Source organism: Lepidochelys olivacea, assembly GCF_965140295.1.
Source record: "Lepidochelys olivacea isolate rLepOli2 genome assembly, chromosome: 8".
Lineage (NCBI taxonomy): Eukaryota > Metazoa > Chordata > Testudines > Cheloniidae > Lepidochelys > Lepidochelys olivacea.
The window spans coordinates 85,564,799-85,588,592 of NC_140418.1; the positions used below are offsets into that span (position 1 = coordinate 85,564,799).

Genomic DNA, 23,794 nt, shown 5'->3' on the forward strand with positions numbered 1-23,794 from the left:
ACAAGTCATTATCTGTGTGAAATCTTAGTTTGTACTAACTTTGCTAGTGCTTTTTATATAGCCTGTTGTAAAACAAGGCAAGTATCTAGGTGAATTGATGTACTTCCTGGAAGATCCTCTAGAGTGTACATACTCCTGGTTGAGAACCCCTGGTGCAGTGGGCCTTGTGATAGTCCTCTGCACTGTAGACAAACTTCAGCCTACAGAAGCAAAAATTATTCCTACGGCCTGTCTAAATTGTATATACATTAATTACTATGGGAAAGGAGGCGAAAGAAGAGGAGCATGGGTGTCGTACAGTAGTTCTCAAACTTTTGTACTGGTGACCCCTTTCACATAGCAAGCCTTTGAGTGTGACCCCCCCCCCGTTATAAATTAAAAACACATTTTAATATATTTAACACTATTATAAATGCTGGAGGCAAGCGGGGTTTGGGGTGGAGGCTGACAGCTCGTGACCCCCCATGTAATAACCTTACAACCCCCAGAGGGGTCCCGACCCCCAGTTTGAGAACCACTGGAATAGTACGTCAAATTCCAAATCTATCAGAAATTTTCATTAAAATGAATTTAATTAATCTAGCTTAATTGGAGAAAAAAGAAGCTAGACACAGTTGTAAAATATAAAGAAGAAGCCAAGAGCATATATGTATGAAAGAGTCTAACTTTTAGAGACAAGACTTTTATCAGGAAATTTGCTCAGCTGATCTGTGACTGGTAAACCATGGCTGCAAGTTGTATGAATAAGACTGAAGTCTCTTCCTTTATTTTTCTCCAGGAAATTGATGTTACAAAAAGAAAACTTAGCAGAAAACGTGATTCTGGGTTCCATTGTTTCTCAAAAAACTAGTGAGAGATTACAGCAAGTCAAGGCAAAAGTTGCAGCTGTAAAGGATCATCAAGCCAATATGAAAATTATGATCAAGCCGCCATTGAGCTGCAGTGCAATAAAGCATGTATAATAAACTCCAATGTTTAAGATGTTAACTTGCAACATTGTAAGTGAATATAAACCAAACTTTGTCTTTTTATTTGAATACTAAATTTGGAAGTCTATACTCTCATCATTTAAACTGAACTTCCAGGCCTTCATTTAAGAAAAAAAACATAATGAAGAGAGACAATTAAGTCTGTTTACTTCTAGAATGTATAAAACTGGTCTTATTTTAAAAAATCAACATTTACTACAGTATTAGATACCACACTTCAGTGTATGATATTGCTCAGTATTTTCCTAACCTTAGAAGAGACGGTGATATTTCAGATTGCATTGTGTGGTAATTGGTGGTAAATGTTTACTTTTAAATGGCGAGGACTACACGTGTGCATACAGTTATCATCTGTACTTACTCTGAAAACTAAATTATTCAGTGCGAAAAAAATAATAGGGCTTTTATGGTTGATAATGTAGCCAAATAGCAAGAGTGCAATTAAAATTTTGACTACAGTTATTGCAGACAGTGCTGCTGAAGCTTTGCCTCAGTGCTGCCTCAGCAAATGTAAACATACAACAATGCCATAAGCTCTAGATGGAATGTATTTTCTGTTTCATTCTGGCAACCCCGATGCATTTTCTCCTAGCTGCTAACTTTCATTAGCACGCTGTGTACTTGGATTCGTCTCATTAGCTGCTTTCAGACATGTAATTAATTATCTTTCTAGTTTATTCTGCTTACATTCTTTTTATACATACTTCTGACTCTGTATGTGTACATGTGTGTGCATGTCTATATAAAATATGAGAGACAAGGTTGGTGAGGTAATGTATTTTACCAACAGAGAAGCTCTCTCACCAACAGAAGATATTACCTCAAACACCTTCTCTCTCTAATATCCTGGGACCAACGTGGCAACAACTACACTGCATATATAAAATATAGTCGTTTTTATTATTATTCTTATATCTGTCTTGGGCTAGTGTTGGCACTCAGGGCGGAAACTAGTTTCTTCCAGTCCTCTCTTATTTGCTGCTGCTTCTGCATTTTGATGTGGCTGTTGGTCCCGAGCCTGGATAAAGTGGGGAGGATTGATAACATGGCTAACCACCTAGCCTCGTAAAAAAAAAAAAAAAAGAAACAGAATCAGGCTTCCATTCTGCCATTCTGATAAAAATGCTGATCCCTCACGCTGCATGCATGTTCTTGGTAAAAGCCAGTTCCCCGACAACTTTGATATAGCAGCAAGAGAACATGTTAAAGGTTGTTTTTGGAAAGTGAGAACGTTTCAGACATAAATAGTCTCACAGGTCATGAGGGAGATGGATAGCTATAAACTTATCATAGAATATCAGGGTTGAAAGGGACCTCAGGAGGTCATCTAGTCCAACCCCCTGCTCAAAGCAGGATCAATCCCCAATTTTTACCCCAGATCCCTAAATGGCCCCCTCCAGGATTGAACTCACAACCCTGGGTTTAGCAGGCCAATGCTCAAACCACTGAGCTATCCCAATACTTGAGTATATTAATTTTGCTAAATAAATATATTGTGGGTCTATGCCCTAAAACAAAATCATTATGATTGCTTAAAAAAAAAGACAATCTCCTTACTCTACCATTGTGTACTATGTGAAGTTATGCAATTTTCTTTCATTCTCTTCTGTCTTGAGTCCCTGGAAGCCTGTCTCTTTCATTCATTCCAAATGATATTTCCGATTGCCAGTTCTTCTCTTCCTTTAGTTGTGCATAGGCCACAGCTGTATAGAAACAATCTTTTTTAATACTCAGGTGTGAACTGGTAAGATAGAGCAGAAGGGCACTATAATGTCCTTATGTTCTTATGTATGAATACACTTTGAGCTAATCCTGTTTCAAAAGGGCTAGATCAAAGCGTTCTAACAAACTGTTCGTGTATGGCAGCAGGGTGCACAATGACCATTAGATTGTGGCAGACAAGTGCAGAATAGATTCACACCCCAGCTCACCGCAGTCTAGTTGTTTGTGTAGACAAGCCATAAGTGTCCAATACTCTTGTGTGACTATACATGAGTACTAGCTAGGGCTGTGATCTCTTAAGCTAAACAGGATGAGCCATAGTCAATACTTGTATGGGAGAGTGATAGGGAGAGAGGCCCTATACCAGCAGAGAAGAGGTTAAGGAGAGCCCTTGCTCTCTACTAGCCCTGCCTTGCTATACCTGCAGTCAATGCCAAGCCTTTATTGGAAGGGAAATAAAAAGCGAGAACCTGATCCATTCTGTCCAGAAGGAGCTCTACCTTTCTGCCTGAAAGGAACTTTGCTTGCAAACTGTTTAGGAAAGGAAGGAACTTTGAAAGGAAAGGAACTTTGCTTGCAGAGTTGTGGAGAGAGGCCTGCTAGCCTGAGCAACCACAGTGGAGGAATAGCTAGATCCCAAGGAATGAGCAATACTCAAATCAGAGACTGGGAATCAAGCCCAAAGGAAAGGCCAGGAATGCTTCCCCTCCCCCAGAAGACAGGGGAGTGGCCTAGTACTGAGTTACATTTGCTTTTTGTTGTAAAACAGCAGTTCTTAAACTTTAGAAACCTAAGGACCTCTATTTTGATTTAAAATTTTCAGACTCCCAACCCCCCGCTCAGCCCCAGGCCTCACCCAGACTCCACCCTTTTCCCCAAGGGCCAACCCCTGCCCCTCCTCTTCCCCGCCTCTTTCTGTCCCCTCCCCTGAGTGTGCCCCATCACCGCTCCTCCCCCTTCCTCCCAGTGCTTCCTGGATGCCGCTGAACACCTGTTCCCCGGCATGCAGGAGGCACTGGGAGGGAGAGGGAGGAGTTGATCAGTGAGGCTGGTGGCCCTGGATGTGATTCTGCCCCCTACTCCAAGCGAACCATGTCCCTGTTCCTCCCCCTCCTCCCAGTACCTCCTGCATGCCACGGAACAGCTGTTCCTTGGTGTGCAGGAAGTGCTGGGAGGGAGGGGGAGAAGTTGAGGGAGAGAGGGGAGGAGTTGATCAGCGGGGCTCGCGGACCCCCTGGAGTACCGCGGATCCCAGTTTGAGAAACTCTGTTGTAGAACATTTTTGCAGCAGAGCCCCTCAACCACACCCACAAGGAGATAATACTGAAGGGACAATTAGCTGTTGGGGCAGAGCCCACCGCACTGGACAATAGAAATAGAGAATTCTTCCCACCCAGGGAGACCTGTGTTGACAACAGGCTGCGCAGAAGGTCCACAAGGACACTCTGCTCCTGCCACACTCCTACAGGGAGACTTCCAAGGAAAGCCAGGGTGCAGTAGGAAGTGATGCTAGCATTTATGTAAGTCCCACGTTTTTCTCTGAGACTGACTGGTCTACCTGCCCAGTATCATGTTAGGGGTTATTGGATGTAAGGGCCATCTTTTGGATGACATGTAAAGGAAAGGTCCCAACAATGGAATGTTAAAAAAGATCTAGACAATTTATAGTAATTCTAACCCCATATTTGGCTACAGTTCTTCTTGTATGCACATATAGACCCCAAACTTAAAAATATTTATGCATATGATTATTTTTAAAGTTAAGCATGTGTGTGTTTGCCAGAGAGTGGGGTGAGGGTATATATGTGTGTGTGTGTGGTGAGTGGTGGGGTGATAGCAAACTGTTTCTTAGAGATCCTTTATGACAAAAGGTACTGTATAAATGCAGGCATCCATTAAGACAAAATCCTTGGGAATCTGGAGTCTGAGAGCTAGAATCAGATCAGGAGGCATTGGGACAGCACAGTTGTTTGCTTTGACTGACCATTTAACTGGGATAGACTGTGTGGGTTGATTCTTTGACGAATAAGACCATGATCTCAGCAACAGAAGAAAGAAACATTGTGTGAAACTGGGAGAAAGAGTCTGTGACTGGTGGTGTTTTTCTGGATCTGTGCTCTGCTTAGCTTTAATTTGTCCCTGTATAAGTGGGATTAATTCTGAGCTAATGGGAAGCACTTGTCTTTCAGTCTCATACTTTGCAACCCACCTGTGATTTAGGGGTAGCTTATATATGTTATTCTTACATTTTGTACACCAATTTCCTGAGGCTACTTGAAAATTTGTCCTTGAATAGAACTTTTTCTGAAATCATGATGCTCAGTAGCATCAATTAATTAATTAAAAGAACACAGAAATCATCCAGAATAGGCAGTTATAGAAAACTGAGATTCAATAGTTTATAAAAGTCATGTTTTAAAACAATTTTTTAAATAATTTGCAAGCATTTAAACTGTACTTGAAACTTCTAAACTCTGGTTAGTAACTAGTGGAAAGTAATATCTGTAGTTTATTGGAGAGAAAAAATCAAGTGAAATACCCAACCTCCGGAAAATGGGCATTTTAGCAGGAGTGTAGAATACATAATTGGAGACTGAACTGATTAGGATAAAAACATTCCATCATATCTGCTGTTCAGCTTTTACAGCAATTCTAGACATTTATATAATATTTAAATAGCCTCTCTCCAATATTGTTTTCACTCTTTGATGTGGTATAACACTTTTCGTACATCTTTCTTCATTCGTCTAGATTATTTTCTTAGGCAAACAATACTTATAATTTCTGTCTTCTGATCTGCTCAGTGTGTGTGACCATGTGTTGAGTTAAATTGCTAATGAATCACATAAGAGAAGATATATTAAATCACAAGTATATTAAAACCTTGTCATAAATAAAAACATGAGAAGGTCTGTCTCTGAAAGATAAAAATACTTTGTTAAATAATAGAACTTTCTATAAAGCAACTGTGAAAGCCTATAGTGGTTCTTATTCATTCATTACCTAGGAATTTCTTTGACATATATCAGGGTGATAGTTGTCTTTCCTGAAGTAAAACGTGTGGATATGGAACAAAAGGTCAGGCTGCTTCCTTGGGATTAGAGTAGTTTGGAAAGGATACAAGGAGAATGGCCTTCTAATTCAATGGATGACTGAGATCTGTGGAAAAGGAAGTACCCACTCTGTGGCAAACTGTCTCTCTCCACGGCTCTTGATGTCCCTACTCCACCCTGATAGGATAGTTCTATAAGCAACTGGGCTCCTCTTGATCACTCTCCCATATGCTTCTGCTGTACTCTGTCTCCATGAGGGGACCTTAGCATCCAGGGTGATTTAGTATATGTCTGTATCTGTATGAGACTATAAATTCAACTTTGAAGAGTGCCATTTTGATTGTATGATTGTTCTGTGCCTTCCTTTTTACCTCCATCTTGGACTGGGATATCTTGAGGTATTGACAGAGGGTGAACAGGGCAGAGCAACTACGGGCCATTAACCAGGAGGGTCTATGGACAATGAGTTAAGTACCATCCAAAGAAACCCTTTCTCCCAGGTGGCCTTGTACCAAGCAGTGGATTGTCTAATGAGGGACTGCAAGCAACTCAGATTGGTCACCTGAGAAAGGGGACAGCAACTTTATAAAATACGGACTCTCTCAACAACCATTTTAGAGAGAAGAGAACAGAAGCAGGTAAGAGAAGAAGGAAGAGAAGTGGGTCTCAAGACCCTGAAAATACACTGTCCAAATCCCAAAGGGCTCTTGGAGGGGAGGGATTTAGCGCATAGGTTCTGTTCTTTTTAGCACAGTATATATCTACCCCTGCCTACGAGTTAAGTGTGGGTGCTAGAAATTCCTTGGCAGAATCTGTTGTTTGCTTATCCTGCCATGTAATCCTTGAAGAGGAAAACAGTAAATCAGAGAGGGTCCAGAGCTTCATCGGAACTCTAGAAATATGCTATTGGGGAGACTTGATAGAAACTGCACTAGTTTCAGGGCCAACACAATTGGACTGTGGGATTTCCCACTGCCAAGAGATGTGTCAGCCTCAAAGGCTGCACTTGGATGTGCGTCTAGAGGTTTCGAAAATTCAGAATGTGTGTGTGCCTGTGTGAAACATTTTATATTATGACATACACACAAAAAGTTAAAAGAATGTTAATATTGCAATTCCAAGCACTCTAAAGTTAGTAAATGACATAACAGTTGCCTGTGCAACTTTCTCATACCCTTTGTGTGTATGTATTATGATAATATTGCCCAACATCATAGGAAGTTTGTGTCAGAACCAGAGATAAAACTCAGTTCCGTGGCTTAAATGCAAGATGACATGCTTTCTCTTGTTGCAAACCTCTGTCTCATCCTGTATGTTGAATGAGACCGGGATCTTGGAGAACAAATAATGTGAGATCCTGTAATAAAAAACTGTATCATAATGCAAATGCATGAAGGGCAAATTAAGGGTGAATGGTCAGCCTTTATTCTGGAATTTCTAAAATTCTGAATGCTTGACTTTCAACCTTAATAATGCTTTTTTAACCTACTATTTTGTATTTAATTTCCTAGGTTTAAAAAAACCAAACACAAAAAAGCCATGAGAAATTCCTTTATGTGGAATTATGCTGGTACCTCTCACCTGTAAGGTTGGAACCCAGGTTCTTTAGAGCTACAGTTCAGGCCTTTATCACATGAGATAAAAGAGTAACTGATAGCATTAGTTGGCTGCTATAATATATGCAAACTATGCACTGAAGGGGGAGAAAGACAGCCTGTTGCACCGAAGTACAAGTAGTCAAAATGGTTTTGGTACTCAAGTATATTGTTTTATGGGAAGTATGAAAGAAGGTGAGTGAGTCTATGTGTTGTACTGTTAAACTTTTGTTGATATGTTTGTGTAAAATGAGAGCTATGCACTGTGGTGAGGGGTTATATGTGTTTGGGTTTGTTGTGTGGGTGTTTGTGTTGATATGTGTCAGTAGTTGTATTGTGCAGGAAGATTTGTGTGGGTGGTAAATGCGGGGGAGGAAAGGGCTGTAGTCAGGTGGTATATGTCCTTGGATTGTTGTGTTTGCTGCTTGTGTTGTGTGATTGATTGTGTTGATTTGTGTCTAGAGGGGATTGTGCTGGAGGATTCTGTGTAGATTTGTATGGGTGAGTGAGATTTGGAGGGGTGAGTGCTACATTGAGGAGTTTTGTGTGTTGAGGATTATTGTGTATGCTGGTTCAACAGACATAATAGGCTTCAGAGTCACACACAGAGTGACAATCCCAGAATCTTATTATCTAGATTTGCTAGATAGCAAAGAAGTGTTAGGAATCCTGGGTTTTATTCCTCACTCTGGAGGGGAGTATTGTATAATGGTGAGTCAGTACGGCCAAGCACATACATTTGACGTATTCATTCTGAGAGGCAGTATGACTAAATGGTTGAGTCTTTGGTCTGCCATATTGCAGACCCAGTTCCTATTGTCAGCTCTGCCAGAAGTGACCTTTTGTAATCTCTCAGTTGTCTAATTTCTAAAATGGGTGAATGATTGTGGACTGCCTCCAAAGGTCAAGGTAGGAGACGGTGCTCAATAATAAGGGCTGTGAAGTTCACAGAATTATTAATACTAATTATCAAGAGAGGTACATTTATAATTCATGGTCTCATCTTGGCTCCTAATCCAGTTCACCTTTCCATAGGCCAAAGTGGCTATTAAGGCAGCAGCATTCACTACTCCCCACTTCCTCTAGGGCTCTAGTTATGTGCCTACTAATTAAGAGGATCTGTGCATGCTCAGTGTAGTCAGTATGTAGGAAGCTGGACATGCTAAGGGCTGCTTAAAAGTTTGGAGATTTTAGCAACAAGCTGTACTGATCCTGTGCAAATGGTGACAGTCAGAGGCTTACAACCCTGTCAAATCTAGATAGGTTTTCACATGGGTAGTCTTGGGGTCACATATCTTATGCTATCTCATTTCAAAACATCAAGTTCTTGCTCAAAAGCATGAAGGCATTAGAACTTTTTAAAAACAAACAAAAAACACTTGGATTTTTTTTTTAAATATTAGCAAAAAAACTTCCTATGACCTCTTTCTCAGATTTTTGAGAATGAACCATTTTCCACGAAAGTTTCAAGAAACAGAGCAAACATGGACATTTTCAGCCTGATCAGCTAAAGTTTGAAAAAAATAGAAGCAACTGATTTTCTACTAGCCAGGCCTGTAATTATATGTGTGTAGAGAAGGTGCAAAGAACCTGAAGCTTCATATCTAGGGAGTAATTAGAAGACCAGAAATTCAGCTGGATTCTCTAATCAGATCCTATCTCTTTGTGCCACTTAGGAGGTAAAAAGGTGCTGGAAACTGGCCTCTGATGCTCAGCAGAGAATTCCCCAATCCTAGGGATACTTCCTCCTGGTGCAAAAGTTCTGATTCTGGGCGTAGAGCGTACCACCCTCCCCTCTCTCACTTTTAGCCCAAATGATGACAGGGCCTGGGAAGGGCCTGGGAAAGCTATTATGCCTATTCTCCTTTAGGGGTGTGTTCCATTTAGCATTTAGAGCTGCCTGTCAGGATCTCTATATGTTGCTGAGGCCAAAAATGGTCCCCTGACAGGTCCTCTGCCACTCCCATGCTGAGCTGAGCAAAAGTTTTGGAACACAAGAAAATTTGTCCCAGTATCTATAACTTTTAATGATTTTCTCTTTCAGTATATTGGGATTGTGTTAGTAACATTAGACATATATTCTAAACAAATGTCACCACTTCCAGGAGATTTTCATTTTCTTGTTTTGTTTGGCCTGTAGTTTAATCACTTGATTCATTAATTTTCCAGCCTTCTTGCCTCCTCTATATCTGATATCAGGTGCTGAAGGGGTGAGGCAGTGCTAATATCAAAAGATTAAAGCATCTTTAGGAAAATGTAGCAGTAAATCATAGTGATCATAAACAAATGTACTTGGGTTCCTTAGATGCAAAGTGCAACAGAATGTCATATTCTTTATTAATTCTTATATATTATTTATTAAAAATTGCAGCTTGCTGTTGGACTTTGTAATATGGAGGCTTGTGACTTTTGGTGATTCCAGCCATATGTGATGGACAGACTTTTGTATTCAGTGTCATTTTAGAATTAATTTTATATTTTATTTAAACATAAACCAACAGTAAAGATTTTTAGCCTTAAACTTAAACCTAGCTCAAATTTAAACAAAAGTACATTTTTGTTCCACTCAAAATGCAAAAACTCCTTGATATTTCCCAAATGAAAAAAGAAAACTGATAGGAAAAAATCAGCATTACGAACTATAAAGAATTTAAAAAACAAAAGTCAGAACTATTGACTTTTTTCCTTTGGGCAGAACTCTTTTAAGTCTGTGTAACAATATCATTTTTATAAACCCCTGATCCTTCAGGAGTTCTGCATGCCCAGTTCTCACTGATTTAATTCTGCCAATGGGGTGAAGTTCACCCCAGTGCAGACAGCCTGTGCATTGTCCGCCGTACCACTTCGGCCCAATGTTAAGGGATTTCATGATGCAAAGTGTCTTGAGCAAGTCCCCTGCACTAGACCGCTAAAAACCCAATAGATGTTTAAAAGTTACTCACATGAGGAATGCCACTGATTTCAGTGGGACATTGTTTGAGTAAAGATATCTCATGTGCGTACAGGTTTATGTGGAATTGGGCTATGGTACTACTTATCTGCGTAATTATTACTAATTTTTGTAGGAGCTTGGAGAACACATGGGGTGAGATTTTCACCCCACTACATCCCCTGTATGTTGCCATAAAAACCCCATACCAGTTTGGGGGAGAATTCCCCCAGTGTTGGCACTGGATAAGACAGCTGTAAGTTGCTGTACACAGGTCCCCTCACAAAACCTGGCATGGGGTGACATGAAAGGCTGGAGGGCACATGCAGTGGGTGGAAGGGTAAAGTAAAGTAGTAGGACCCAAACTTAATCTACTTTATATCTGATTGCAGATTAAATTTCTGCAGCAAAACAAAGAGTTCAGCATTCTTTTTCTGTTAATAAACTCAAGCCAATAATACCAGCGTGAACAAGCAAAGTTCCCAGGCCACCCTCTACACAGCACACATATGCTGAGTTAACATCCAAATGCCCAGCCCCCTTTCTTGAGTTCTACTTTATTCCCAGTTGAAGAATAACACAATATAAACTGTAGCCTGAGCTTCCTCCTGAGTCAGTTGATACCTTCCGACATTTGGACTAGTAATTACTTGACTCTTGGACAATTTATTTCCCCAAATATGTGTTCAAACCATACAGCCTGTTTCCAACTTCTCAATAAGTTTGTGGTGTTGTATCAAAAATGTACTCCTATCAACTTAAGTTATACCTCCTTCATTAGTGCTGCCCAATGTTACATAGAAGAAAACATTTTTAAAGGCATCAGCTGAAATTTGTTTGGCCAAACCTGTTTGATTAGTCTACATGCTTCCATGCCAGCATCTCCTCTCCATTGCAAGGCAAATGTTTACATTGAGATTTTCTGAACAACATGGCACTGTGGGGATTCTGAGCAGCACCAGCACTCAGGGCTATTGAAGGCTACCAGAATTGAAAGTGCCCAAAGTTGGATTAAAGCCCTTTGAAGGCACAGTACAAAATCTTCCCTGGTTTTCAGAAAGTCACATTAAGAACATCTCCCATTATTGCCTTAAGGGACACTGAACCAAGTATCTTTTAAAGTCATGGAGACTGCTTAATATAATTCCTGGGAAGCATAACGATGAAATCTGGTGGGATTTTTTTTTTAAAACCAAACTGTATTTCCTGCACATCATATACAGGACCAGTTTGATACTTTTCATTCTTTCACTAGCACTGGTTTTCTAGCATTGATAGAATGTCAGTGTTGAAGAGCAAGGCAGGGCTATTCTATTGACATAGGCTAGCAGCCAGTCCAGATGGATCTCATTAGATCCAATCTATGGCGTAAAAGGGTTTGCGTGTTCTTCTATGGGGAATGAGAGACTGGGCAGTGAGGGAAACTCTTTAAAAAAACTGACTCAGGAGGAAGCTCAGGCTACAGTTTATATTGTGTTATTCTTCAACTGGGAATAAAGTAGAACTCAAGAAAGGGGGCTGGGCATTTGGATGTTAACTCAGCATATGTGTGCTGTGTAGAGGGTGGCCTGGGAACTTTGCTTGTTCACGCTGGTATTATTGGCTTGAGTTTATTAACAGAAAAAGAATGCTGAACTCTTTGTTTTGCTGCAGAAATTTAATCTGCAATCAGATATAAAGTAGATTAAATTTGGGTCCTACTAACTTTGACATATCACTTCAATATTCTATCTGAAGATCCCTTTCCAAATAAAAATAAAGGAAACTGACAATGTAAAATATGTTTCTTATTCTAAAATATAGGATAGGAGATGACTCTGGGGTAGATAGAAGGCTGTAGTTTGCTTGAAAGGCTCTATAACAAAATCTCAGGAGCACAGGAAGTTCACCTGTATTACATCTCTCTCTCTCTCTCTCTCTCATTTGTCCATCTCTCTAAGATTGCTAGATTGTTCTGTAATTTTGATCAGTCCCCTTTGGAGTACTTACATTCCCTTCTACAGTGCTTAATTTGTGCCCAGGGCTTGCCACAGCTGAGCCCTGGCACCTCTAGGCTTCGCAGTTCATAGCCCCACCACCTTGGGGCGTGCTGCAGCCATTATGAAAGTAAAAAAAATGCTTCAGCCCTGACACCTAATTCATTACAAATTAAGCATTGTCCTTCTACTTTAATATCCTCATACGATTTTATTTAATGTGAATTTTATATTGTTGTTCAGATCAAAACCCTGCAAACCCCCACTTGATACCTTCCGACATTTGGACTAGTAATTACTTGACTCTTGGACAATTTATTTCCCCAAATATGTGTTCAAACCATACAGCCTGTTTCCAACTTCTCAATAAGTTTGTGGTGTTGTATCAAAAATGTACTCCTATCAACTTAAGTTATACCTCCTTCATTAGTGCTGCCCAATGTTACATAGAAGAAAACATTTTTAAAGGCATCAGCTGAAATTTGTTTGGCCAAACCTGTTTGATTAGTCTACATGCTTCCATGCCAGCATCTCCTCTCCATTGCAAGGCAAATGTTTACATTGAGATTTTCTTATTATCAGTTCTAATATCTTACACAGAGCAGAGTTAAATTAACTGGTCAATACTTCCCCCGTTCTCCCTTTTTGAAGATTGGAACCATGTTGGCTTTTCTCCTGTCAGGTGCCTAATCTGTCTTCCAGCATTTATCAGAAGTGATTGCTAATAGTTCTATTTAGCAAAAAGAAAAGGAGGACTTGTGGCACCATAGAGACTAACCAATTTATTTGAGCATAACCTTTCGTGAGCTACAGCTCACTTCATCGGAGTTAGGCCACTCTTGGGTATATTTTGTTCTATCCAGCTGATTTGTATGTTTAATTTTAATAGATATTCCTGTACCATCTCTTTATTGCTAATTTGCTCTGGATCACTTCAATGCTCATTTAAATTTGATAACTCAATAATTAACTTTAATTTTTATTATAAAAGAAGTATTATTTACTACTTCAGCTTCCTTTGTACTTCTTCATCTATTATTCCACCCTCAAATTTATTTAATAGACCCTATTAATTCCTCTAATTTTATCTTTTTTGTGGAATACTGTATTTGTAGAAATTTTTTTATTTCCTTGAGCCCTCTTCATTAGCATTTTCTACTATGCTTTTTTTCCTGCCCTCTACATTTCTCGTTTTTACTTGTTCCTCCCTGTTTTTATATATTTCATAGTTCTATTTCTGTTTCATTTGTATTATTAAATGTCTTAGCTATGTTTGTCTTACTGCTCTTCTTTTCTTTTAACCGAAATTCTTGCCTTTCTCTTTTTTATGCTATTCCTCAACATATCTATACTAAATTTGCACTCTTTTTCTCCTGATAACTGTACCACTATAACAGGACCCTTCTGCTAACTAACTAACAATTTCCAGTTAATTTTATTGAGGCAAAGGTGTTCATGTCACCATAGGCAACAATTCTGGCAGGTGTCTGTATTTTCTACCCAGCCTAGGTGAACGCACCTCACCTCCCACCATACCCAAACTGAGCCTGGACACTGTGTCAGGGAAAACGCACAGCTGCTTCCCCAAAAGTTGAGAGAGGTCACGAAGCAATACTAACAATCTATGCTGGACCTTGGAGTAAATGAGGAATCCAATAGTGATTGGAGAACTCCAATCATGTTGGTCTGTACGCCAGATGGAACTACCCAATTTTGCATCAAATTTAGAAAAGTCAATGCCATATCAAAATTTAACACATCATTCATACTGTGCATTGATGAGCGAGCAGATCACTTGAGTGAAGCCAAATATATTACCACCTTGGATCTTACCAAAGGATATTGGCAAATTCCACCCATGCCAGAGGCTCAAGAAAAAATAGCCTTTGCTGACCCCTTTGGCTTGTATCAGTTCCAGACTATGCTGTTTGACTTATCTCATGCTCCAGCAACATTTCAACGGCTAATGGACCAACTCACCCATCCCCATAATAGTTATGTCACCTCATTCCATGACGATGTCTTGATTTATAGCCAGAGCTGGGATGACACCTGAAGCTGCTATATTCTGGACCCTCAAAGAGGTCAGACTAACAGCAAACTCCAACAAATGCAACATAGGCAAAGACAAAACAATCTACCTGAAGTATACCTTGGGGAAGGGCCACGTATGACTTCTGGTGGACAAGGTCCAGACCTGAAAGACTTGCCACACTCTGACTTCAAAGAAGCAGGTGCAAAAACAAATGGATATAAACTGTCCTCCAACAAGTTTAGGCTTGAAATTACATGAAAATTTCTAACCATCAGAGGAGTGAAATTTTGGAACAGCCTTCCAAGGGGAGTAGAAGAAAAAACCCTAAATTGTTTCAAGACTGAGCTTGATAAGTTTATGGAGGGGATGGTAGGCATATGGTCCATCTGTGACTATTACTAGCAAATATCTCCCATTTCCAGAGATGGGACACTAGATAAGGTGGCTCTGAGTTATCACAGAGAATTCTTTCCCAGATATCTGCCTGATGGGTCTCCCCCACATGCCCAGGGTCTAACTCAGGGATCGGCACGCGGCCTGCCAGGGTAAGACCCCTGGTGGGCCGGGCCAGTTTGTTTACCTGCCGCATCCACAGGTTCGGCCAATTGCAGCTCCCACTGGCTGTGGTTCGCTGCTCCAGGCCAATGGGGGCTGTGGGAAGCGGCGCGGGCCCAGGGATGTGCTGGCCGCAGCTTCCTGCAGCCCCCATTGACCTGGGATGGCAAACAGCAGCCAGTGGGAGTTACGATCGGCCGAACCTGTGGACACGGCAGGTAAACAAACCAGCCCGGCCCCGCCAGGGGTCTTACTATGGCGGGCTATGTGCCAAACGTTGCTGATCCCTGGTCTAACTGATTGCCATATTTGGGCTTTGGAGGGAATCTTCCCCCAGCTCAGACTGGCAGAGACCCTGGGATTTTTCGCCTTTCTCTGTAGTGTGGGGCATGAGTCACTTGTAAGTTTAAAGTAAAGTAAATGGTGGATTCTCTGTAACTGGAAGTCTTTAAATCAAGATTTGAGGACTTCAGTAACTGACCCAGAGGTTATGAGCCTATTACAGGAGTAGGTGGGTGATGTTCTGTGGCCTATGGTTTACAGAAGGTTGGACTAGATTATCATAGTGGTCCCTTCTAGCCTTAAAGTCTATGAGTCTTTGAGGTACGCAGGTTTCTGGGAATGGTGGTATACTACTGCTAGTTTGCACTGGGATTCTCATCTACTGTGGCCCCTCTCACCTGTCTGCTCCAAGACGGTAGCCCAAAAAGATTCACTGGATGAAGGCCTGTGAGACAGCCTTTCAAACTCTAAAGGCTCTCCTCCAAAGTGATCTCGTCTTCTACAGCCTAGATTTCACCAAAAAATGTCTCCCAGACTGATGCCTCTGAAGTTGGTTTGGGAGCATTCTTGTCCCAAGGGAAGGGAACATCCTCAACCTATGTTGAAAATTGTTCCCAAGAGCAAAAAGCCTACTCTGTATTAGAAGTTTGACTGTGATGTAGGCCATGGAGGCACTCTGATGTTACCTCCTAGGCATAAACTTCACCCTAGACAGGTACTGCCCTTATGGCTCCGTGCCATGGAAGACACCAATCCCTGACTCGTGATTTAAACCATGCCTCCACTCTTGCTGCCCATGGTACTGCAGCTACACTGCTATTTAACTCCATTGAGTTACCACAAACATGATCACACCCTTACTCGTAATGTGGACATAGCCATAGTGGTCCTTTGGCCACGAGGGTCTCTGGGGACCATTGAATTAGGGCTCTAGTAGATGGAGGCTTCCTTTTAAATAGGACAAGGGGGACCTGTTATGTGCCCCATCCAGGACAGCAATAGAAGTGGAGACATCTTTATTTGCCAGTGGGCTCAAGTTACTATCCTACAGAGCTGTCAGCCTTACGCAAAGCAGCATTTACCCTACAGCATGTGAAACTGGAGCATGATTGGTAAATATCACACTAATGGCGGTGCCTCCATGAGCTCCCAGCACTGTCTGAGTGTTGGTTTGCATGCCTCTTTCACCTGCCTAACATGTCCGCATCGCTCGGGAAATTACTGAGCAGCCCAGGTGTTCAGGTAAGACCCACCAGTGAGGCTGAGTGGAAAGGGAAAATGCAGAAAATGATTTTAATGTTAAAATACTGAAACTGATTCTTCATTATTTGATCAGGCAAAACATCTGCAGAATTCACATCATTTTACATGTGAAGGCTCAGGTCCACAGCTGGAAAGGATATTCTGTTACAATTGTTATTATTTAATGAGACTGTTTTAGCTGGCCATATTTGTTGGACAGGTGCAGTATCTGAAAAATTAATAATGAAGAGTACCTACTTAGGAAAATGGGGTAAAAATCACGAGACTTTCCCATTTAGCAATATTATTGGGGTTTTTAGTGTGTGTCCTGTGGAATTTTTTTTTTTTGGTTTGCTTTTTTGTTTTAGATTTGTGGGTGGGTGGTTGGTGGGGATGTTTAAATCTCTGGGGGTTGGCAGCACTGCAAATAGTGAGTAGGCAGGCTGAAAAGCACGAATCCCAGATATTATTCCTTTAACTGAAAGCTTGTGTAAATATTCTAGGAAGTAACATGTCATTTACTTATTTTTCCTAATGGAAGAGTAGATGATAATGATTGTATCATTAGACTATTTATTATTGCTATATGTTTTGTGGCAATTCCTAAAGGGGACAGTTGGACCAACCCTCTTTTGTGCTCCATGCTGTACGTGTGCATAGAAAGAGACCGTCCACATCTTAAGGAATTTATAAGATTCCATGACTATGCAATAGATTTTTACTTGTGGGTTTTTTTTCCAATATAGTTTGCACTAATTTAGGCTCCAGTCATGCATACACTTCTGTATGTGCTTAATTTTAAGCACCTGAGTAGTCTCACTGACACAAAATAGCTACTCATGGGAGTAAAGTTAAGCTTGTGTTAAGTGTTTTGGTGAAAATAATTTCAACTTTGCTTGATTAAGTAGTGCTTTCCAGTAGATGGCAGCATACAATCTTTTTTTTTTTTTTTAAAGAAAATCCTTTGACTTTAATAAGTGAAAAAATAAATGTGAAGGAAAAACTTACTGAAGTTCACACAACAATATTTAAGACATTGTTTGCTAAGTGCCTATGTTTGATGTAATCCCCAAATATTTGATTTCTATTTGGTTTTAGTGTTAACAAATACTTTGAGAAATTGGTGTAGAGAACCACACTCCAAGTAGCTCAAAAAGGAAAATTCAATGTGGTCTGCAGTAAATAAAAAAGAGTCTTCCTTTGTCTGACTGTAGGTTTTTGGTTTTTTTCAGGCCTGAAGCTGTGTAAAAAGGTTGAACCAGAACAGAGGAAAACATTGTTAGATTTCATAGATTTAATTTACTTTTAAAAAAATTGACCTATGAACCATGTTGTAATCTAAAAGTTACTATTCAAGAAGGATTTAATTGAAAGAGAAGCATGTAATTTGTAAACTGCTTTGATTGAATTTTTTTTTTTTTTTTTTGGGTACCCTCGGTTGCAGTGTTTTTCAGAAATGTCTAAAGATTCCATTTCTACCAATCCAAGAATGAATTATTATAATGACCTACATAGTCACCTAATGCTACTGATTAAAAACATGATTGCCTGCACTGGAAAGATAAAAATATCCTTTCTTCCCAGGCAGAATGGCATGAAAAAAATATGTTTCTGTCTATAAACAAGTTCACCTTGGACTAAATCCTGTGAGGTGCTGAGCATTCTCAACTCTTGACTCCACTGAAAGGTCAGGATATTCAACACCCCACACTATCTGGCCTCTTAATTCTTGCAATAAGTATTAATATTTTATGGCAAAACTTTATCGTATGTGATTAATATTCTATAGCTATAATGTATGAAGAAATGTTCTAACGCAGAGAGACCCAAAACATTTCTTTGTGTTGCTATTAGGCAATACTTAAAGGTTTATTATTATTCATTACTTATTGATTCAATTAAAATGAGTGTCAAAAATAAGTGAACTCTGATACCTTTTATTTAATCTTTTAAATAAGTTTAAGTTCATTCATTTTTTTAATTAATCCAAAGGCTTACAAACAAAGAAAGTAGCCCTGGGATAAGGTAACTCATGGATCAGTAATTGGTCAAAAGATAGGAAATAAAGGGTAGGGATAAACTGTCAGTTTTTACAGTGGAGAGAGTTACATAACGGGGTCCTCCAAAGATCTGTATTCAGACCAGTACTCTTCAATAAAGGGGTAAACAGTGAGGTGGCAAAGGTTGCAGACAATACAAAATTACTCAAAATAGTTAAGTTCAAAGCTGACTGTGAAGAGTTACAAAGGGATTCACAAAACTGGGTGACTGGGCAATAAAATGGCAGATTAAATTCAATGACGATAAATACAAAATTGCACCTTGGAAAATATAATCCCAACTATACATACAAAATGAAGGGATCTAAATTAGCTATTACCTCTCAAGAAAGAGATGGTGGAGTCGTGGATAATTCTCTAAAAACATCTGCTCAATGTGCAACAGCAGTCAAAAAAGCTAACGGAATGTTAGGAACCATTAGGAAAGGGATGGAAAATATAATGCTGCAATATAAATCCATGGTAGGCCCAGACCTTGATTATTGCATGCAGTTCTGGTCGCTCTATCTCAAAAAAGATAAATTAGAATTGGGAAAAGAACAGAGAAGGGCAGCAAAAATGATTAGGGGTATGGAACAGCTTCCATAGGAGGAGAAATTGAACAGGCTGGGACTCTTTAGCTTAGAAAACAGACGACTAAGTGGGGGATATGATGGATGTCTATAAAATAAAATCATGACTGGATTCAACATGGTAAGTGTTACTTACCTCTTCACGTAACACAAGAATCAGGGGTCACACAATGAAATTAATAGGTAACAGATTTTAAAAAAAACATAAGGAAGTACTTCTTCACACTGCGCACAGTCAACCTGTTGGGAACACTGGGGCATGGCCACTAGGTAACTCGAGGGGATGGAAGACCACAAGTGTCGATGAAGCCCCCCTCGCACTAGGCCCCTGTGTCCTTGCCCCCCCCCCCCCGCCTGGAGGCACTCGCAGCAGCTCTGCGTGCTAGGCCCAAGTGTCCTTGGCCCCCCCGCCTGGAGGCACACACAGCAGTTATGCTGAGAATCTGCAACAGTATGTTGCAGAGTCAGACTGCCTGAAACTAAGCAAGGCCAAACAGGGGAGATATGGAAGAACAATGCTGAATAAAGCAGCTTTATGTATAGTTTAACAAATGATACAGAGAATCAGGGAACTAGCTGGGAACTGGATTGGCTGGCTATATGGATACTTGGAGCAGCTTGCTATTGGATAAGTATGCTGGGAAAAAGGATGTATAAAAGCCTGTGTAACTTCCTGCTCTGTTGTGCAGGATTTGAGATTTTATTCTCCCTGTACCTTTTTGAAGCTTCAAATAAACTTTTCTGCTTCTCCACCCCGTTGTGATTATTGGGTGTAGCACACCGGGTAACGAACCAACTCAAGCTGTTGTTCAGCCTCTCGGCACTGGGTGCCGGCAACAGCTTTTGGCGTCCCTGGGTGGGCTCGAGGCTGCAATTTAGCCTTGCCCGGACCCCTCCTGGAGGTCGAGGATTGCGGCGAGAACCGACGCCCAGCGCGCACCGGTGAGTTCATCGGGGGCCTCGGAGGAGACGCGATTTGATCGACCCCAGAGGGCACAACGGTGCAACGCACTCATATAGTGGAGAAGCTGTTGTGGACCACGGTGAAGAACCGGTTCCTTGGATAAGGTAGGATCCTTTAAAATCCGGATTATATGCTCTGTTGGAACCTGGGGACACCCAGAGTTACCCTGTAGGTATGGGACAGGGACAGAGCTCAGAGGTTAGGGCACGGTGTACGCCCCTAGAGTGCATTCTAGCAAACTGGAAGGTATTTGGTGCGGATCCGATGACTAAGAGCCAATTAAAACGATTCTGTACAGTTGACTGGCCTCAATATCAACTCGAGGACCAGGAGTGGTGGCCACCAGGAGGGTCAATTAATTACAACACGATCCTTCAGTTACTCCTGTTCTGTCAGAGAACAAGGAAATGGAATGAACATATGTATGCGCATTTGTTTCTGACTTTATGTACTCGACCAGATATTTTACAGCGCTGTAATCTGACTCCAACTGGTTTGGTAGCAGCTAATGTTAGTCCCCAGACCCCCACCCCCACTGTAATGGCAGAGCCGGTGTCCCCTTCGGCCCCTACACCCACACCTTGTAAGTCCCCAATGGTTGGCCTATACCCCTTAATCACTGAAACTAAAGTCGCCCGGTCTGGATCAGACAGGCGTCCTGCCACAACTATGCAGGTTTATACTCATGTGCCCTTTAATCCTGTGGATTTGGCTGCTTTCAAAGCACAGGCAGGAGAGTTTTCCACCAACCCAAGCAGGTTTATATCAGTCTTTGAGGGGTGCCTCAGTAGTCACAAGCCGGACTGGGATGATTGTAACGTCCTCCTGCGAACCCTATTGTCTGAGGTTGAAAGACAACAGGTTGTGTCCAAGGCAAGGGAGGAGGCACAGAGACGGTACGACCGGGATCGTATTAATGTCCCTGACCCGGATGCACAAGTCCCCCGAGCAGACCCCAGGTGGGATCCAAATGATCATGGGGATATGACCCGCCTTACCTCCTATAAGGAGTTGCTTTTGCATGGACTCCGTCACTCGGCTGTCCGACATAATAATTGGGCAAAGCCATATGAAGTAATGCAGGATTTAAAAGAAAGCCCAGGGGCCTTTCTACAGCGTATTCGGGACACCATTCGACAGAACACTAATGCAGACCCCGATGATCAGGCAACTGAGTCAATTATTAAGGGAATTTTTACGAGCAGAGCAGCCCCTGATATTAAGAGAAAGTTACAGAAAAAGGAGGATTTAATGGGTATGACCATGGCACAAATTTTAGAGACTGCAAACCGAGCTTATAGTCTGAGAGAGACAGAGAAGGAGAGAAAGCAAGTGAGATTGATGGTAACAGCGGTACAGGCCGGCACTAAGAGAAGTGGCCGGGGAGGAAGGGGCCGTGGACGCGACCGTCCGGGCCTGCAGGAGAGACGACTGGGTCGCAACCAGTGTGCCCTGTGTCGACAGGAGGGACACTGGAAAAATGAGTGCCCAAAGAGGAAAGAAAAGGGGGGTGCCCCTATGATGGCGATGGTGGAGCAGGAATAGGGGTGTCAGGGGAGACGGACCACCCTACCCCCGGAACCCCGAGTAAAGATGCGGGTGGGAAGCTCAGAAATAGATTTTTTAGTGGACTCTGGAGCGGCCCGAACTGCCATAAATCAGCCTCTTCAGTTGCCAGTAGCAGATTCCCTTACTGTGGTGGGAGCCACAGGCAGGGACACCAAGTGCCCAGTGTATGCCCCAGCGGAATGTGCTTTGGGAGACAGGACTATATCCCACAAGCTGGTATACCTCCCTGAGTGTCCAACCCCTCTGCTGGGATGGGATCTACTTTGTCGCCTCGGTGCCACCCTGCATTTTACTGAGGACGAAATAACCCTTACCTTACCCCCTGAGAATGCCTGGATCATGACCCTTGCAGTTGAGCCCTCAGCCATGCAAGCCCCAGAATGGAGCCCGTGGGAAGACCAGGTGTACCCCCTCGTGTGGGCATCAGGGATTCCAGGAAAGGCCACCCACCAGACCCCTATTACTATTCAGCTCATACCAGGGAAAGGCCCAGTGCAAGTAAAACAGTATCCAATCAAGAGGGAAGCCAGAGAAGGTTTACAGGAAACTATAGATCGATTCCTAATGTATGGTATTCTCCGGGAATGTCAGTCAGCCTGGAATACTCCCATTCTACCCGTACAGAAGCCTGATGGCACGTATCGGCTGGTACAGGACCTAAGGGCAGTCAATGAACGGGTTAAGACTCTGCACCCTCTTGTCCCTAACCCGTACACCTTATTGGCTTCTATAGGGGGACAGTATACCCATTTTTCAGTCCTTGATCTGAAAGATGCTTTCTTTACCATCCCAGTTGCCACCCCATCACAGGAGATCTTCTCCTTCGAGTGGGAGGACCGAAAAAGGGTTAAAAAGCAACTTTGCTGGACAGTGTTGGCCCAGGGATTTAAAAACTCTCCCACCCTTTTTGGCCAGGCTCTGGCCAGGGACCTACAGGAGTGGGATAATGAGGAGGCTCTCCTTCTGCAGTATGTAGATGATTTGTTAATTGCCACTGTGGGCCAAAAACCCTGTCTTAAAGCCACCGTGAGCCTCCTGAATTTTATTGGACTTCGGGGATATCGTGTAGCACGGAGTAAGGCTCAAATTGCCCTCCCAGAGGTACGGTACCTCGGGTTTCACATACGGCAAGGGGAGCGTCAGCTTTCAAGCGAAAGAAAGGAAGCTATCTGTCAAGTTCCTACCCCAAGTAACCGTAAGCGGCTCAGGGCATTTCTGGGTATGGCAGGCTTTTGCAGGATATGGATCCCAGAGTTTGGACTGTGGGCTAAACCCCTGTACGACTGTGTAAAAGGAGCAGATCATGACCCCTTCTATTGGACCCCAGAGGCTGACAGGGCATTTAAAATCCTGAAAAGAAAATTGATGGAAGCCCCGGCTCTGGGCCTGCCAGATCTCTCTAAGCCGTTTCAGTTGTATGTACATGAACGAAGGGGGGTGGCCCTAGGAGTGCTTACACAGCTGTTAGGAGCATGGAAGCGTCCTGTGGCTTATTTTTCTAAGCAATTGGATCAGGTTGCAAAGGGTTGGCCGGCATGTTTACGGGCGGTCGCAGCTACTGCCCTATTGCTTGAGGAAGCCGAGAAGCTAACATTGGGAGGGGTTATGCAAATCTATACTCCCCATATGGTCCGAGCCTTATTGGATGCAAAGGGAGGGCTTTGGCTCACCCAGGCTCGGATTGCTCAGTACCAGGCTAAGCTGTTAGAGAACTCTGAAGTCACCCTACAGCCTTGCCCCTCCCTTAACCCAGCCACTCTCTTGCCAGAAACAGAGGAACAGAAACATGACTGTTTAGAGATCATAGATGTCCAGTACTCCAGCCGTCCGGATTTAAAGGATGCACCCCTCCCAAATGCAGATTATGAGTGGTACACTGATGGTAGCAGTACTGTAATAGATGGGCAAAGGAGGGCGGGTTATGCTGTTGTGACCCTCCATGACACTGTGGAAGCTGAAGGTTTGCCTGCTGGGACCTCTGCCCAGCTTGCCGAACTAATAGCCTTGACCCGTGCACTTGAACTGTCAAAAGGAAAGCGGGTCAACATTTTTACTGATTCAAAGTATGCTTTTGGTGTGCTGCATGCTCATGCTGGCCTATAGAAGCAAAGGGGAATGCTGACAGCCCAAGGCTCCCCAGTCAAGTACGGGCCCCAAATCCTCCAGCTCCTAGAAGCTGTACAACTCCCCTCGGAAGTGGCGGTGGTACACTGTAAAGCCCATCAAAGGGAGGATCAAGATGTGGCCAGAG

General features: G+C 42.2%; 1 protein-coding gene across 1 annotated transcript in view; it reads left to right on the forward strand.

Annotated features, from left to right (window-relative positions):
* LRRIQ3 (leucine rich repeats and IQ motif containing 3) overlaps positions 1-17,691 on the forward strand; it is a 102,387-nt gene extending 84,696 nt beyond the window's left edge. Inside the window, exons 9-10 of the mRNA XM_084637184.1 lie at positions 779-998; positions 17,611-17,691. Coding sequence (XP_084493310.1) covers positions 779-962 — 184 coding nt within the window. The 3' untranslated portion in view covers positions 963-998; positions 17,611-17,691. The remainder of the gene's footprint in view (positions 1-778; positions 999-17,610) is intronic.
* The last annotated feature ends 6,103 nt before the right edge of the window (positions 17,692-23,794 follow it).